This window comes from Ammodytes marinus, assembly GCF_949987685.1.
Source record: "Ammodytes marinus genome assembly, chromosome: 4".
In the NCBI taxonomy this organism is placed as follows: domain Eukaryota; kingdom Metazoa; phylum Chordata; class Actinopteri; order Uranoscopiformes; family Ammodytidae; genus Ammodytes; species Ammodytes marinus.
This window is the reverse complement of record NC_137233.1, coordinates 12,683,374-12,701,465: the sequence shown is the minus strand read 5'-3', so window position 1 is coordinate 12,701,465 and position 18,092 is coordinate 12,683,374. Positions and strand designations below refer to the sequence as shown.

The following is an 18,092-nucleotide window of genomic DNA, read 5'->3' as shown; positions in this document are numbered from 1 at the left end:
AACTGGCTATAACACCACTGGGAGTAAAGCATGGTACATTAAATACTGGACAAGGAAGAAGGGAACGGTATCTTACCAGGGCACTAGTGTAGGTAGGGTCTGATGTATCATCCTCTAGGAAGCGCGACAGACCAAAGTCTGACACCTTGCACACGAGGTTGCTGTTGACCAAGATGTTTCGGGCAGCGAGGTCACGGTGCACGTAGTTCATGTCCGCCAGGTATTTCATGCCCGAGGCGATGCCACGTAGCATACCAACCAGCTGGATCACAGTAAACTGCCCATCGTTTTGCTGTGAAATACAGACAAGTGTTACAACACCTTATTGCATGGAGTGCTTCATAAAGAGCAGGTGCTATTATAAATTCTGAGTCGCCTGAAAATGTGTGGATATTGTCAGGCTCACAGTACAAATGTTAATGTTCTAAAATCAGTCAAAGATACAGAAGGCTAGTGGACTTGTCAGTGTTCTGCATTAATTTTTTGAGCAATAGAGCGTAACACGACATGGACTGAATCAATTTTGATGGGGATTTTCTGATTTTTACACAAACCAAAATTTGAGATATTCTATAATCACATTTAAAACTCAACACAGTGGCTTTAAGATAAACTATCTAAAAGACTCCATTATATTAAATGTGATGTTCTTTGGAGAACTCAATATCCACGCACCACATTTTAACTAAATATGTCATTGGTAACACATGGGACTCGCACTTTTAGTCCTTTCCGTCAAATTAAAATATTCTGACATGTCCTGGTGTAACCCAACCCCTTATGTGGCTAAAGTAGACATGTTACTTTGCAGTATTAGTTTCTCTAGGAGAGGCCCTGCAGGAAACTAACGACGCGGTCTCGGCTGGGCTCAACTGGACTCTAGAGCTAGGGGGCTGGGGGGACAGGCATAAGCCGCCTGGGTCTGGCTTGGGCTGTCTACAGCTGTTCCCCTTCCACAGTTTTGGTGAGGGGCTTTACCCCATGCATGGGCAGCGTCTGGAGCAGTGGTGCAGCTGTGCCTCCAACTGCGCACACCTGCACTCTCTCCCCAACCACCACCCACGACGAACGGCCAGAGAAAGACCAGATTCCACAGGAACTGAGGCAGTGGGCGCTCTGGGACGGGTGTGGACAGATGGGAAGGCCAAGAGAGGGAATGGAGAGGGGCAGGGCGATCAGTGCCCCCCGGAGCACAGCGATATTATTAACAGTCATTGCATGGCCTCTGCTGCACTATAGCCTATTTCTCCTTCAAACACTCTGCCCATCATTAGCTGAGCGCATGCTTTCTCCTCACGTCAAGCAGCTCATCCTCGTGTTCCACAGCAATTAAGCAGCATGCATTATTCATGAAACCCTCTCTCAGAATTTTTACACATTTGCCACCTAATCTGTGCGTTGTGTTTGCATATACTTTAATTGAAAAATATTCCTCCAAAGTCTGTAGGGGTCAGGGAAGGCTGGGAAGAAATAACCAGGAATGTGAAGGGGCTGTGTGAGTCAAGGTGAGTATTAAACTAAAAATAGTCTTTTACATCAAAGACACACTTTCATTCACTTGACTTTCAGATAGCACTTTGTCTGTTATCAATCGATTCTCCCAGTTTCTCTCTCTCTACTCTGTAGGAAGACAATCCCTCAGCAGGTAGGTCAGTGCAGACTGCAGTGACCGTTTTAAACAGCCACCCACCAATCGCCTTGGACACACACCATGCTCAGAGTCTTTGACATTGTCAGCAGATGTTGTCATAAACTGTCACCGTGAGGTGCCGCAGAGGCTCCCTGTTGTTTTGAATACAATGTGCTGTCAAATATGTTTAGCAGACATCGACATATACACAAACACCCTTCACCGCGGGATCAGATTCCAAAAAGAGCTGATGCTTTGTGTCTCAGAGGTCGGAGGCAGAATGCAAATAAAGGCTGGTTCTGAACAGCGTGCTGACAGAAGCCACAATGTTCTTTCTTGTGGAGGGTTTTGATGTAGGCTTGTAGTATATAAGCCTTCAACTGACTGTCAGAGTATTAAACTGGAGGAAATCGTATAGAGGCGGAGGCTGTTTTCAGGCAATTACATGATGCTGTTCAATTCTTCAATGAGAGTGCTTTCTATGAAATACAATGGTTCTTATTAATTGCACACATCATTTAATGTGTATTCTATTCACATGCAACCACACAACACAACATCCCATTGTACAATGCTGGAGAGCTTAACACAGAACACAAGCGTATTTTTTTAGTAAAGGAAGGCCATGGCATAACTCAATTTATAATAAGGCATTCCCACTGTAGTAACACTCTCCATGTCACAATGAATAGAGTTCCCATTACATTATTTAAAGTTAAACTAAAAATATATTTTTTTTTCCAGGCAAAGATAATAAATCCGCTATTTCCATTATTAGGGGGACGTTTTTCGCTCATTCCCAAAATGCAAAGAGAGCAATTAGGGGTGGATGAAAGCATTAGAAGGTCAGATATGGTTTTATATCACTAACATCGCAAGACAGATGGTAAAGAGCTGTAGCAATCTCCTCTCAGAGCCAGCTTCATTTTTAAACATCTGACATCTCATTTTAACTCTTTCAACGTATTTGAATTATTTATGTGGGTAGTAAATGTGGGATCATGGCCGCTTCGCTGTAATATTCTCCTCTGGTTATTGTATTAATTAAAAAATTCTGTGAACTTGTGGGCACTACATACGTATTTCCTGTCAGGGAGTTTGGGGAAAAACCAGTGTGTGATTTCCTACGGTATGCATTTGTATGTATTACTGCATAATCAGCAGTGTGCTGTATGCAAAGCAACAAAAAAAAGAGAAAAAAAAGTCCTGGACTCTTACTAGCAAGAGTCTGTTATTCTAGGGTCCATTGATACATTTTACAGTCAACATAAAATATATAGAGAAAAGTATTCAAAAACTATACTTGTGGTAAACATATATTTTATGAGTGAATAGGGAAGCGTGATTGCATAGAACCAAAAAAAGGATCCATATTTTTTACATTCAAATATGCATTTTCAACAATATTTGAACATACCTAACAATACATAGGAGGTGAAAGTTAAAACTAACAGCTGTCACCGAATGTAATGTAATGACAAACTAGCAGCTGTAAATGTACTTAACTGTGGTTGATTAATATTAATTATGTGTTAGCGAAGCAACAACAAAGAAAATCTCTGCTGGTGATTGCCTCTCGTCAGTTTCTGACAGGTAGCTAGCTGATAGCTCGGCAGGGGTTGTATTTAAAAGACACTGAGAGACAGAGTTGTCAAAAAACTTGAAGATCATCAAATCATATTTTTTAGCTTATCACAACAAAAGCGCTGAATTGAGACATCTAAGGTTCAAAGCATTGAAGCAGCTCCACCTGTCAGTCTGTGAAGCTGACGCTAGCTTTAGTAGCTCCATTGGAGAGTTCAGTAGCCTAGTAGATAGATAGTAGCAGATGTGATTCACCAGCAGTTTGTTATAATCACCATATGGCCAACTATGCAACTTTGAACAAAACCAATTATTCTGATTTCTGATTATATTCCAATATTATTGATTAAAATATACCATAATGCAAAGTCTTAATAAATGTGAGCCAAAATGTTGGGTTTTGCGACAGAACACTGATCAAGTTGGAAGTTTTACTGACCATCTGATTTAGAAATGAGAGCCGTTTCATTTATTCATAGTATGAGATCCTATAGTATGAATTTAATACAGGGCAAAAAATCAGGCCATAATAAGATTTTAAGAAATTATTTTCAAACTCAATAAGATAGTTCCTTCCAATAGTTGTGTTTTAGGGGGAAACACAAAACAGTAGAAAATGATATTTGCTTACTCTGAGGAAGGAGTCTAGAGATCCATTCTCCATGAATTCGGTGACGATCATGACAGGACTGCTCTTAGTGTTCACGCCCTCCAGGCGAATGACGTTGGGGTGGTCAAACTGGCCCATGATGCTGGCTTCACTGAGGAAGTCCCTCCTTTGCTTTTCTGTGTAGCCCGACTTCAGTGTTTTTATGGCCACAAACATCTCCCTTTTACCTGGGAGCTTTAGGTTACCGCTGCACACCTCTCCAAACTCTCCTGTGAAGAGTTCACATAGAGAAAAGGCAATGGCTCTATTAAACTCAACAATGAAATGAGCAAGTAAAAATATACATCTGTTATGCATCTATTTGTACTTAAAATCAACTACAAAAAAAGAAGGCTTTTTTTTACAGTGTTGTATTCCATGCACGTTTCAGTCATATTTTTCCATTACCTGCACCAATGACCTGTTCAATCTTCACACAGGATATATCAATCTCCTTGGCAAACTCCCTCACAGCCTCGTTGGGGTCCTCATATGTGAACGGATCAATGTAAATCTTCATTCCTGGAGTCACTTGGAAAAAAGGAAAGAGCCGCTATAATATTTTATTCTTATGGTCATGCTTACACCGCCGTGGGCTTGACAGTCAAATGCATTTACGGACATTAATAATCAATTGACTTTGCATTCACACTGGCTGTGCAATTACATGATTTCTTGAATGACATTCAGGCGATGAAGGTCGGAAGATTGAGTAGGGTAGTTACAAATGGCGATCATGACAGGTGCCTGATGGATGCTGTGTGAAGCTATTCAACCAGCAAGGACATGATACTTCCAGTCTTCTTAGTTGTGATAAGGCAGGCTCATACATATACAATATATACTGTATATACATCTTCTTCTGTGAGTCATAGGGCCATTAACACTCAGGAGAGAAACCTGGGCCCAATATCAGCATCGCTCAGCTCCACTCCAGAGAAATAAATTGGCTCTCCTAAGCCCCGATGCCAGGTAAATTGGCTTAAGGTGGCCTTTAAGTGTTCAGGGACTTAAGTGTCCCGAGTTTTAAATCGGATTATTCGACTCTCACCTCCACATCAGGCCTGAGGCTATTTGAATGGATACTGAACTAATGCCTGGGTGGCTGCAGAGGAAGAGGAGTATGCATTGCACACTGCCTCCTAACCTGGCACACTGCACTGAAGAAACGTGCTGCAGAAATGAACAGATGGAGAGGATCTGACCAGGCTTCCCCCCCCCTGCACCCCCCACATTCCTAATACCCTACAATCTCTTCCCAAGCCGAGGCCCTGTTTAACACACCACCCTCCTATGATGGCAAGACCGCCGAAAAACAAGGGCAGAAGCCTGAGCTGTGTCTGGTGTGAGGACAGGACTCACACAGGACACTTTGGCCTCTGCTGTTAATAGCTGTGAAATACCCAGCCTCTAACTGGCACACTTTTCACTGGATCACAAACTAGACCTTTTTTTACTGCACAGCATGATCGGATTATATTGAGAAAGCTATTACCTATAGAGTGGAATTAATTTCAAAAGGATGGTAATTACACAATCAAATTAAAATGGAGTGGTGAGCTCAAGCTCGAAAAAAAGAGCTGTATTTTTTTTCCGATCATGGAGGAAAAAGATGGATTAATTCTAATATCTTAGACGGAGCCATGCTGAAATGACTTCTCAGCTCTATCCTCCAGATTTATTCCTGCATTATTGTAAGATTAACGCTACACCGTACTGTATGGAGAGAGGAAGTCATTGAGAAATTGCATTCATTCACCAAGTCTTTTGAAATGTCTTGACAATGGCAAATGACTTACGTGGCATTGGCATGCTAATGGCGTTTAACGCGATTGCAGACTGACCTATTTCCACAACAATGGATTTGGTTTTACTATGAAATGTGATGATGCATAGAACACACACTTTGGACATTTGGTTTTGATGAGGGTAAATCAGGGTTCCGAGTGAGCAGAGTCAAACAACAGGGAGGATTACTAGTGAGTGGGGGGGACGGGCAAAATGTAACGGCACAGTGCTGGGCCGTAGCCAAGGACACCAGCATGCAAGGTGGTAGCCATGGAGACAGGTGTGTGAGGCAGAAGAAGCTGGCTGAATGAAAGCCATGGATATGACTGTGTGAGATGGTAGTCATGGAGACAGGTGTGTGCATGGTGCCGGGGGAGGAGGAAGAACCAGAGTGGGGCGGTGGTTTACTCACTGTGGCCGCTGGTGTAGTGCTGCAGCTTGTCTGTGTATTCTGAATCAGCCCGGTCAAAGCCACGCCTCCTGGGGAAAAAGACAAAGAAACTCTAGCTCCGGTTCCAAGAGAGGCAGTAGGGAGGGGCATGTACTCAAATCAAACACCCCCTCCCAGGTCTACCTGCAGTAAAGATACACCAACTAAGATCACACAACACAGAGAGCCAGGCCTTTGTAGACAAGAAAATTGTTTGCCATTCTGACTGCAGAACAGGAAAAAAGGTGGCCAACTCTATAGACAAGCAATAACAAAAAAAAACATGTTTATTTTGCTTTCCAGTTCAGTTCAGTTGTGGAGCTATGTAAATTGTTATGGGTGAATATCACAAATGTAGTTTAGTTTAGTTTATATTCTTCATACATACACATGGAAAACACTTAAATATTCCAAAAAAACAGGGGTCTTGTGATGCATTGTGGGATAGTTTGATAAAATCACAGGAGAGACGGCCGATGAATGAGACAAAAGTGAGGGTATGACTAAGAGTTCTGATATGTACAGCATGGCAAATGTAATCATTTTTGAGAAAAATTGTTTTGTTCTTACACATTCCATCTTTTTAAGATGAGAACACTAGCTTCAACACACTGTGTTTTTTTTCGGTTTTATTACAATTTTCTGCTGCAGTTTTAACTGTCAAGACATCTTGACAAAGATATATGAAAATACGGTTCTGTGATATCTCCATCACACTGCATCAGAAGCTTTTTTCATTTTTCTTCAACCGTCCGACAGTTCCTAAAACCCTCAATCACACACTCTTTCATTTTGTGCTGGCCATGTTCCCGCACTGTCCCACCATGCAGTGCACAGCCTATATAATCACATATGGGGGCGTACTACTGAATGCAAAATAGTCTGCCTACCATCCAAGAAAAATAAATACCGGGGATAATCTACTAGCATAATACATACTCATAAATTCCTCTTGTACATTATTCTGTGATCAAAATACTGTACGGGAGCAAAGCTACATTTCTAATATGTGTGGCCCCGGTGGGAACCGAAATCTGTATAACCTTGGCAGAGTTACAAACATTTGAGCCCCATAGAGCAGGAGCACCTGCAGAACTTTTATGTTAGCAGTGTTGACTTAAAAAGCAGCAGAAAAATATTATTCATGCTTCTGAAGGACTGGAATTTATTAAAAATGTATATCTTTGAAGCCAGATGTTTTTAGTTGGGTTTTTTTTTGTTCCCCACAGCTCACAGTTGCAGTATTAATCAGAATCAGAAGAAACTGTATTTGCCAAGTACGTGTACTGTTCATTTACTCTGTTTTTTGTTGTTCTGTCTGTACACACAGTTCCAAGAATAATTTTAAGAAGACATGAACGACCAGAATGCAATAGTGCCAATATACTTCAGGCAACCGTCCTGAATATAAGCAGAGCAACTTATTAATGTATTTCATCAGCCAGGGGCTCACAAACAAAAATAAAAACTGGCTCAGGACTGACTCACCTATTACACACGATGATGATGACGACCACAGCGATGAGGAAGACCAAGCCAGCAGCTGCCGAGCCAATGATGAGAGGTAGCTTCTCCTTAATACTTGTGTTGTATTCATCTAAAGAAAGAAAGATCACATACATAAACATAGTGGCCCCATGCACACACACACACACACACACACACACAGTCACAAGATGAAACATATGGGTAAGCATCTGAGCCACTGCATATGGAGGGAGCAATGGGTGACAGACAGACATACGGCTGGGTGAACCAACGAGCATCTTGGCATCTTGACGGGCTGCATGGAACATTCTCCAAAGCACGTCGAAACGTGCTCAGATGCCACGGATACGGTGGACAAATCACCTGGCAGAAAAGCGTGTGAAGTCAGCAGAGAGAGAGAGCGTGTTTGGGAGAGACCCAGACTGATGAGGGAAGCCAAGAGCGGGGACCCAGCTACTGAATGGGCACACAGAGGCAAGAGCCAGGGCCCTTCTCTTGAGCACTGCAAATGACACACACAACTTCTCCACTTTCAGCCAGCTATTTACACGGGATAGTGAGTTCCCTGTGGTGTTATGTGCTACTGGAGGGCATACCCATATTGTATTCAACATGGTAAAACCCATGTTGGTATCACTTTACTTTTAACCCCCGCTCCCCCCCAAATTTAATTTTATAAGCCCTGTAGGAGCATTTGCCCCCCCTCATGCATGAATTACATGAAGGGGTCAATGCATGAAAATAAATGAACAGACATTCTTCAAAGAGTTTTTCGACTGAAGTCATACCTTTTTAAAAGAAACAATTAATAAAATGATATATCATGTGACAACTATAAAATAGATTATACATTTATTATAATAATAATATAAAGTCCACTTTGGTGGCTGATGCATATACAATAAAACAGCTTTTAGATGAATACTGTAGTGCCCAGACGTGGAGTTAAAGGTGATGAAAAATACATTAACAAACACTTATATCGGCTAGCAACTACATTATAGTGTCTAGTGTGTACTAACCGTTTATGGCATGTTTGTATAGCATATAAATACTAAAAAGGGGGAGTGAAGTGAAGTGCTACTCCAGGGAGAGGTAACTCTTTACGAGATCAGAAGACTATTGGGCCTTGATGGCACACTGTTGAGGACTTGTGGTTTAGTACATGTTTACTAGTGCAGCAGGCATGTACTTTGAGGAAATGGCATAATATTTCAAAGGAAATATGAATTTATCAGTATTTATATTGACTATCAAATCACTTTGAACAATTTAGAAATACAAGGTTTATATAAAAAAAGATTATTTCTAATAGTGACCGATTTTCCCTTTCTTCTATCTGTTTCCCTTTCTATTGTGTTTTTGGAGCTGTTCCCAAAAGCACATTGTTTACTTTAAACTACTGTAATCATCGTGTTCTTGCAGCATAAAACACATTTATTTGGGAGCCTTGGGACATAAAATCAAGGCGAGAATCCCTTTGAACTGATCTACTTTACTTAAAAAAAATAAAAAAGTTAAATATTTTCAGTCAAAACTTGAAAACGATGAGCTTCATATATCCTCAGATTTCTCTATACCTCGGTTTCCATATATATTTAGTGCGTGTGGCGGCATCAAGGACGTTCGTATGAGAGTTAAGGCTAATGATGGCCCTGGGCACAGCAGGCTGGAGGAAATGAGATGTTCAGAGGGGAAAACCCAGACCTTGGCTCCAACATCAACCTACATGACTGATGTTTACAGAATGTTCCCTTCTTCTACCAGTCGTGTCGTATAGTACAAAGATAAGACAACTTTGCCCTCATCCTTCACTTAAAGGCTTATGGTTGTAAATGGCAAAAAAGCTATCTTTAGCAAAAAGATATGTTGTTACGATTGAACGACATTTGGAGGAAATAAAGCGTAAATGCGGCAATATGTCTGTGTGTGTTAACTAAAACTGAAAAGGGCATGATGCATATGAGAAAACAATTTCAAGCTCCTCTCTTCTGTTTTTTTTTACTGTTTACTTCCCAACATGATTCCCTTTCATTCCCGCAGCTGTCTGTATCCGTACTGTACTACATGGTGTGTCGCATGGGGAGGTGATGACAGCTCTGCGTGCTTTGGTGGACATTGGCAGAATTCTCACCCTCCGTCATGGTCTGGAAGTACAGTTTGCCACTGTAGCGTCCAAAGCCAGCTACAGTGCGCGCCCGGACCTGGAACACGTAGATGCTTCCTGACTTCAGGCCACGGATGACCACCGTGTTGGTCTGGCTCCTGATGGTGGTCGAGTTGTATTCTGATTGGTCCTAGGAATTGGAAGGGAAAAATATGTTTAATTTTTTCACATTGAATAATCACAGTCCAATTGCAAAATGGCTGACAAATACTGTATGTAATGCCACGTGAACAGATGACATACTAGGTTAAGACATAAGGCCCAGGAGAAAAAAATTATGCATCAGTATCAGACATTTTAAGGGCTCAAAAGAATGAAGTTAACAAAAGTTTGGAGTATAATTTATCTATTTTAATGAGATTATTGTTGATGGATAATAAACAACAATATATGACTGAATTGTATTGTTAATTTACACCACAGCATCTAAAGATGACATCTTATGCTGAAGTCTTCTTTTCTTTAAAATAGTGCACTGTAACTGAAAAATCTGCAGCAGTAAAATAAGTCATTTCCATCTCTACATATGCTTGACAAACATCCACAGTAACCATAATACAACTACCATACAAGTCATGTGTCTGGTAAAACTGAAAAAGGCAGAAATCTAGCAGCTGTACTCAAGAAGGTATTTTTGTGGCAGTTTCAGGTCAGATGGCCTTCTTTCTGGATGGTGTCACCTGATTATCAGAGCTGTACTTCAGCGCCTAACTCTCCAGAGCCCTGACAGGTCTGAGAGCAGAGAGAGACTGCGACTCTTCAAAGCAGCTCCCTTTTACACACACTTCTGAGCAACAGCAGGGGCCAGGACAATTGTTTTGACAGCTCTCTCAGAGAAGGGAATTATACCCCCAAAATGGAACGGCTCGTAGCGTTGACGAAAGCCCCTACCAATGCTGTGTGTCTGTGTCTGTGAACGACTGTGTGCACTTCAGTGATCGCTGTGCTTGAATCGATGGCACATTTTGCGACTGCGAGTGTTTCTTGTGAGAAAGTATGCAGATTCAGTGGAGCTTGCCCCTTGAATACTATTTTTACTGCAGTCAGCGCTCCATTGTTGCAACCACAAGTCTCTGTGCATCAATCCCCGACGGCCCTACTGCGGAGCTGAGCGTGGTTTTCCTTTCCCAGTGACTGACCGTGATTGTAATTGGAAGGGAGCGAGCAGAAGTTCCAAGCAATGTTCAGAAGCTCTGTCTACATGCTTCCTTACGTGCTGTTATGCAAACAAGCATGAAGAGATATCCTGAATACAAATGCACAAGTAAACAAAAGAGTTGGTTTTTGGCCATAAGTGTTTCATTTATGTGGTTGGATAGGAAGGAGAAAGGCATTGTGGAACTTGTGTTGACAGCGATCAGTGTGGGCCTAGGAGGAGGGAGCTGTTGCTGCATCACTGATACCTTTTCATAGTACTGTAGCTCGTAGTCCAGGATGACTCCGTTAGGCTGGTCGGGCTGGGACCAGGAGAGGGTGATACTGTCCACTGTACGACTGACCTGGTGCATTATGGACACTGTAGATGGAGCTGTAAGGAGAAAGAGACGGCATGTTAAGGATGAGGCAAATCAATCACCATAATGGAGTATAGAACATCCACTCTGTATTTTACAGCATATTTAATCTCACAGCCAAACACCAGGTTCCGCAAAGGTGTATTACGTCATGCCATAAACTCTTTGTTATATACTGCAGTCTGCTTTTAGAGAGTCTCGCGGCTTGGCATTGCATTGCAGGTTGACAAGTTACAACACCGGCTAAACCACATATGCAGCCTCATGGGACTTCCCAGTATCAACTGTGATTTCCATGTTATTAATGTGTGCTTGTTTCACTGCTTACAAGAAACCACCTGCTCCAAATAAACAATTGTTAAAATCAACAAACCACCATGTTTCACATGCAGTAACCCCGTTTTGTTGGCCACAAAAAACTAAACAACAATTAACAAGTCACAGTTGAGATACGCAACTACATCCCTTTGTGCAGCGGTATGTTTGTCTTCCACATTTCCCTTATGTGTGGTTGTTTATGCATATTTCCTTGTAGGTGAGTCCTTGAGATTGCATGTCCTTTTAATTAATGCCAACAATTTTCATCAAAGCATTTATATTCCCGGGTGGAATGATTAATGATGTTTAATAATATTACTGTGACTTCAAACTATTCAGTACAAAACATTACCTTTTTTTTCTCTTTTGCAAATAATCTTGAATATTATTTAGTGAAATTATATCCCGATCTCTGTTCTAAAACCTTTATTTTATCTTCTATCTTGTATGTCAAAACTGGACCGAGTTAAATCATTTTAGGACTCAGTGGTGGACTAAATGACTTGTGTAACATCACTTGTGGCCTATTATATACTTGGATAGCCCTGTGACATTACATTTTGTACATTTGTCTTAGCACAACCACAAGGTCAGGGGGGCGTGATCACCTCATGTCCTCCAACAACCATTAGGATTAGTTCAGGTTGCCATGGGTCAGAGTAAAAGCTAAGAGAAGCTGAAGATAAAAAGCTCTGTCTGGGACGCCTGGCAAAGCCTACGGGCCTCTACGTCTGTGCCTCTCCGCTTGTGTGAAAGGGTAGGGTGGGTTGTTGGGGAGACGGAGAGGGAGGAGTGCCGGGCTAGATTTATGGACACCAAACCCCCACACTCATCCCCTACAGGCCCATGCTGCACACACACACACACACACACACACACACACACACACACACACACACACACACAGCCCTCAGCCAGCAGCACAGTGGCTCCCCTGAGTCCTGGCAATAAAGAAACACGTTTTTTCTGCCGGCACGCGTTCTCTACGGAAAATCCACTGATGGGGGAAACTACGACCGACATGCCTCTATAATCTAAAATTCTATTGTTTTACTCTGTTCATATTCTTGTAACAACTGTCCAAAAGCAGGGGAATGAAATATAGTGTGTAAGCCACCACAGGGAATCAGTGGCAATGATACAAAAAAAAATCCCTTTTATACCCTTACTCATTCTCATCAGCTAATCAGCCCTGCCTCGCAAGACCTATGTCCCATCCAGAAGCATCCATCCACGGCAACACATTATGATCTCATATAAACAGTGAGGGTAAGGGGGGACTGAGTACGTCCTCATGTGCCGCTACCGGCAGATAATAAATAGATGTTGAGTATTTCATCTCCGCAGAGCACTTACACCACGATGGCCTGTGACTCTGCAACGCACTACTGTACATACATCATGCCCCTTTCCTGGAGGCAGAGGTACAATAATGTATACAGTATCCAGTAAGGACAGGAGATCTCTCCCATCTCACTGTACTCGCTATAGTTTGTTTGCAGTCACAAGACGACAGCCTAATAAGGCAAACAGTTACTCTTAGGGGAACTCACGAGTATCCCATTACGGATGTTCATATATATTCAAGACTGCCACATGGTCCTTTCCTGCATAGCATTTCCATTAAACACACGGCACAGCCATGCCTAGTAACCTGATACAGGCCCAGAGAAACAAAGGCAGCTCATGTATTCATGTACAAAGGATGGACACATGCCAACATGAAAAGCTGTTGGAGGAGAACACTGTGGTTTTCTTCTGCTAAGGGACAACTTCCAGACAGTGGGGTGGCCGTCGCCATGTCTGAGCTCAGCAAACCGATAAGGGCTTGGTGTAACAGAAACACAAAGTGAGATTTAATTAAAGGGAGACAAAACTTTTGAGGACATCGCTGTGTCGGAAAACACAACGTGTTGAAACCTTGGGCTTGTAGAGGAAATAGCAATCCAGCTGCGTTGTGTATTTCGAGTCAATTCAGTACAAGCATTTCAAGCTAAGCTGACATTCCACCAATTGACTGTGGAATGTGGTGGTATGCCAAGTGAACGTTTCACTGCACTAAGGCCTACAGCAATGATCCACATATGAAAACCATTTTCGTACATTTAATTTATGTACTCCAAATCTACAAGTCTCCATTGTACTCCAACCCTTTGAGTGTACTTAGAATGTTTCCCCCCCAACTTAATCTGTAATTTAAAGGGTTGAGTAAATACTTGGTTTTTCATTGTGTCAACATCATTCACAGAGCTATGCCACTAAACACATGTTTTAGTTGTTTCAAGCCATTTTCTTTGTTGTTGCAATAATTATGTTTAAATGGTGTGGATTGCACTCCATTAAAGGTGATTAGAAATTAGAAACAACGTTTCCCAGTCATTTGCGTACTGGAAGCCAACTCATCACAAATTCTGTCAAGTCAGATCAATTTCTTCAATGTGGGTGAGCTCCACTTTCACGTGAGGCTTTATTTCTAGGTTTTCTCAATGCATGATCTGTTCATGTTCTTAAAACTAATGAAGCGGTCATAATGAGAAAGACAGGAATTGTACGTTTATATTATTACATTAGATGGCTGAATTGGAAAGATAAATGGCCTTGATGAATATGTCTCCAACGGGGCGAGTTTTGTGACTTTCCCATAGACCACAATGGAGTGAGAGAGCAGACACAGCAGATCAAATATCTTAATCTCAGAAACATTTGTCATGACCAAAACGTACCTTGAAATGCATCACTGGTTATTAATGTTACATACAGTGTGTTTAATCTTCCCTGTTCGCCAAATGTGGAAATGTATGTTTGACACCAGTTAAATTATGGACAGACTTTGTTCAATTTAAAAAAAATATTGAATACATCCATGGCAGCGAATACCTCAAAGTTAATCAGTGTCAATAAAGCGTAAATATACTCGAGCCTGAAACTCTCAAGGTTGTGTATCGCCTTGCTTAATTGTGAGAGGATGGGAGGCCACAGCTGTTGTCAAAGAATTAGGTTTCAGGCCCCACATCATTACTTAGCCTGGGATCTGATATGAAAGAACTGAAGATGAGTCTATTCTAGCATGACGCTCTGGCCTTGGCCCAACCACACATTGAGTACAAAGGCTCTGTTTTGCTCAACAGCTCTAATAGATGTGTGAGCATTAGGTTTGAACACCTAGTGACTTCCCTAATCAATTAAAGATGGAGTTTAAAGGGGATATTCCCACTCATTTGAATCCAAGCCGATTTAATGGGACATGCTTCTGCTAACACACCCATGCAGGAGTGAGGCTTTCATCCAACCCATTCATTTATGCCTCTCTTATCTTTCATTATACAACACTCTTTCGGTGGGCTTTTCCACTCTGTCTTTGACCCATTTCCTTGTTTGGGAAACCTGGACTTCTACCGATAAGCCCCATTACTAAGTGCTGTTAGGAACATGATGGGCATCTTCATTAAGCAAGGCTGGTGAAGTGAGACCATTGTGGATGGATGGCAGCAGCAGAGGGAGCTGAGTCATGGCTGAGCCCATGTGACCACCAGCAGTGGAGGGTCTTAAGTTGCTCCAGGGGCTCTAAAGACACCCACGGTAACGGTTACATCGATTCGTGCTTGGAAAAAAATCACAGCAATCAAAACAGTGGCTTTCTGCTTCCTGCAGCTGAGTCATTTCATTGACAGCAAGAGACAACTCCACCTCTCGGGTTTCATACTTGCTTTGGTTCAATGCAGCAGCGTTGAAAAAAAGATAAGGAAAAAACGTCCAACATTTGCTGGCATATGAAAGATATTCCCTTTGAGAGAGTATATGTTTAAGGGCTTTTATCTGCAAATATTCCTAACATTAAAAATGTGTACGCGACCATGTGGTTCTGATATGATTAGACGTTTTGGTGCAGAGAGCAACGCTATGATTTGGGGAAGATGGGGGAGGTAGCAAGAACAGGTCAGGGCTCATAAATCCCTTTTCCTTTTCATTGTAAAAAAAAATCAGTTTCCCCACAAGGCAGTCTCTCTCAAAGGGCCCAAACCAGCTGGTCCCTGAACCAGACAGCCTCCCAAACAGGCTGCCACTGCTCCACTCTCTCCGACAGCGCTCCATTTATGAGCGGCGCATCGAGCCGTCTTAAAGGGAGAGGCCCATATTTGCATGTACTTTTAGCGTGCTGGCAGACTGCCCCGTTTCCCCAGCTGCAAAGGATTGTGGGTTTTTTAAATCTATAAAGATTTTCCAGTGCAGTAAAGCTACAAAAGTGAGATTTCAGTTCATCAAGCTTTAAACCATCTGCACTGGGAAAGATTGGGGACTATAATACACTCATATACACACCATAAGCTAATTCTAAAATAGGGTCTTCGAGTGCTTGAAGAGTTTTCAGATGCTTGCAGGGGTTTGGGTTTAAATTTAAGCCAATCCGGAAAATCTGTAGACAGAAGAGATACAACCAATGTACGTATGTTAGGAGACAATGCTGCAGAGGGAATGAGAGGGAATTCCTTTGCAGGAACTGGGCTACCTGCCATCTAATAATCAATAAAAAAAGTATGTTTTAGATTGATGATAAGTTGTTTAAAGCTGATCATAATGTACTTCAGTGGATAAAGTACTTCTCATCTGGACATCCTTAAATTTGGTGCCGGGTCTTGAAGCAGTCATAGGGTCTAAAAATAACATTCACAGTATTGAATGATTGTCTCCATCTTGATAGAAGCTGGTGGACTATGACAACACCAATGACAACGTCTGAGAATATTGTGAATTAACCAACTAGAAAAACTGTTCTGATTGTCCAACAACGTACTAAATCAAAATGGTTCTTGAGAAGGTTCCTTTCATAAAACAAGCGTTTTGTTCTTTTTCTATCTCTCAAAAAACCCATCTTAAAATAAAAACATTCTCATACAATGACTTCAGAAGAGCCATTCTGGCAGATTGACAGTTTTCATGATACAATAAGACAAAGATCTGCTGTTGTCCTTTAGTCTCTCTGGGCTGATTTGGGCTGAACAGACACAATTTTTGAGCCGTGCGCCACAGGGATGTGGAATGACGGTTTTGACTCTCACAACTGTGGGGAAAACTGGACTATGTTTAATCAGCAAGCTGCTTTTCTGCATTTAAAACAACTTCCAAACTGGCATCTGTGAGGAGAAAAAAAATCCACAAACCACAGAATGCGTGACAATATTCGACAATGTTGGAAAGACGAGTGTGGGCTATGGCTTTCTTTTTCTCTGATTTGGCCAGGGGCACGCAACAAAAGAAAATCTCTTTATAGAGTTAATTGCTTCGTTGATGGAGCAAAGAAAGTACAATGTTGAAATGAGAAGAACAGAGCGGAATATCTTTTTTTTTAAATACAAGGAGTTATGTGGATCATGATTTAGTCCATGGTAACACAACAATAGCCATTTAAACATAATGAACAAAACTACGTGCTATTATTACATGAAATTGAGTGGAACAACATTCATTATATACTATAAAGCTAATACATGTCAACAAAACATATCTCCCAGGCAGTCAGTCCCACCAATTCCAACTGTTGTCACTAAGCACACGTAATATCAACAACAACATATAAAATACGTGGAAATTCCTCATATCGCACATCTGCTTCATCTGTGTCCGACTTTTAGCTTAACGTTGAAGTCATGCTTATCTACGGTACGAGGTTGCTGAGTGGCACACAATAGCAAGGCTTATGAAAGATCATCTCTGCTTATAAAGTTCCTGACCCCAATTTAAACATAAAACCTTGGAGGGGGGATGACGGTGGATGCCGATCGCATGATCAGCGTGAGTGAATCAAGGCTGCATTAAAAAATGAGAAGCATTAGTGACATCTGAGTAGGAGACGGGGGAAGCAGCATGTCATGTTCAAACCAGAAACTCCAGACGGTGGCAAGACAGATGCTCAGACAATGACACGTCAGTTTTTCATCCACCCTAAAAGGAATCTTTAATATATGTCACCACAAGAACTTGAACCTCAAAGTGTGTTTGGCAGAGGAAGGGAGAGAAAGAGAAAGAGAGAGGCTGGACGAGACGGTGAGGGGAGTCAGTGCCATTGTTTGTTTTGTTTTTTTATCACACATCCATTTCCTTAATTGGTAAAGTTCATATAAAAGTTAGCACATTGAAAAACACAGTGCTGATTGGGTCATGGCCCCTTTCTGCATCATCACCTCTATTTATTATGGTTTTTTTTCACCATCACAACATTCTCGTGCGTATTAAGAGTAGTACATAAATGGCGGCATTAAAGCATGGTCAATTATTCAAGCGTTTAAGTAGCTAATGCACTCAACGGTAATTAATTGTGTATTCACGTTATGTTTCCTTTTTACAGCCCACTGGGCCAAAACATTGTGGCCTTGTTGTAACCTAGATCTATATGCAGGCGATGTGAATATACTCTAGTCCTCTCTTCTCTTCTCAGCACAGGCTTAAACCTGCAGATCCTATCCTGTAGGAAGAGATCCACATTATTGCACCCGAAAAAGAAAAAAACACACATGGCTACTAAATGA

General features: G+C 41.7%; 1 protein-coding gene across 2 annotated transcripts in view; it reads right to left on the bottom strand.

Moving 5' to 3' along the window:
* ephb2b (eph receptor B2b) overlaps window positions 1-18,092 on the bottom strand; it is a 119,137-nt gene that overhangs the window by 10,080 nt on the left and 90,965 nt on the right. Inside the window, exons 6-12 of one of the 2 annotated variants that reach the window (XM_080025658.1) lie at window positions 11,140-11,264; window positions 9,704-9,866; window positions 7,570-7,678; window positions 6,064-6,128; window positions 4,272-4,394; window positions 3,846-4,093; window positions 77-292 (exon numbers count right to left, since the gene is read on the bottom strand). In XM_080025658.1, the coding sequence (XP_079881784.1) occupies window positions 77-292; window positions 3,846-4,093; window positions 4,272-4,394; window positions 6,064-6,128; window positions 7,570-7,678; window positions 9,704-9,866; window positions 11,140-11,264 (1,049 nt within the window). The remainder of the gene's footprint in view (window positions 1-76; window positions 293-3,845; window positions 4,094-4,271; window positions 4,395-6,063; window positions 6,129-7,569; window positions 7,679-9,703; window positions 9,867-11,139; window positions 11,265-18,092) is intronic. The other variant, XM_080025659.1, reaches the window with a different exon arrangement.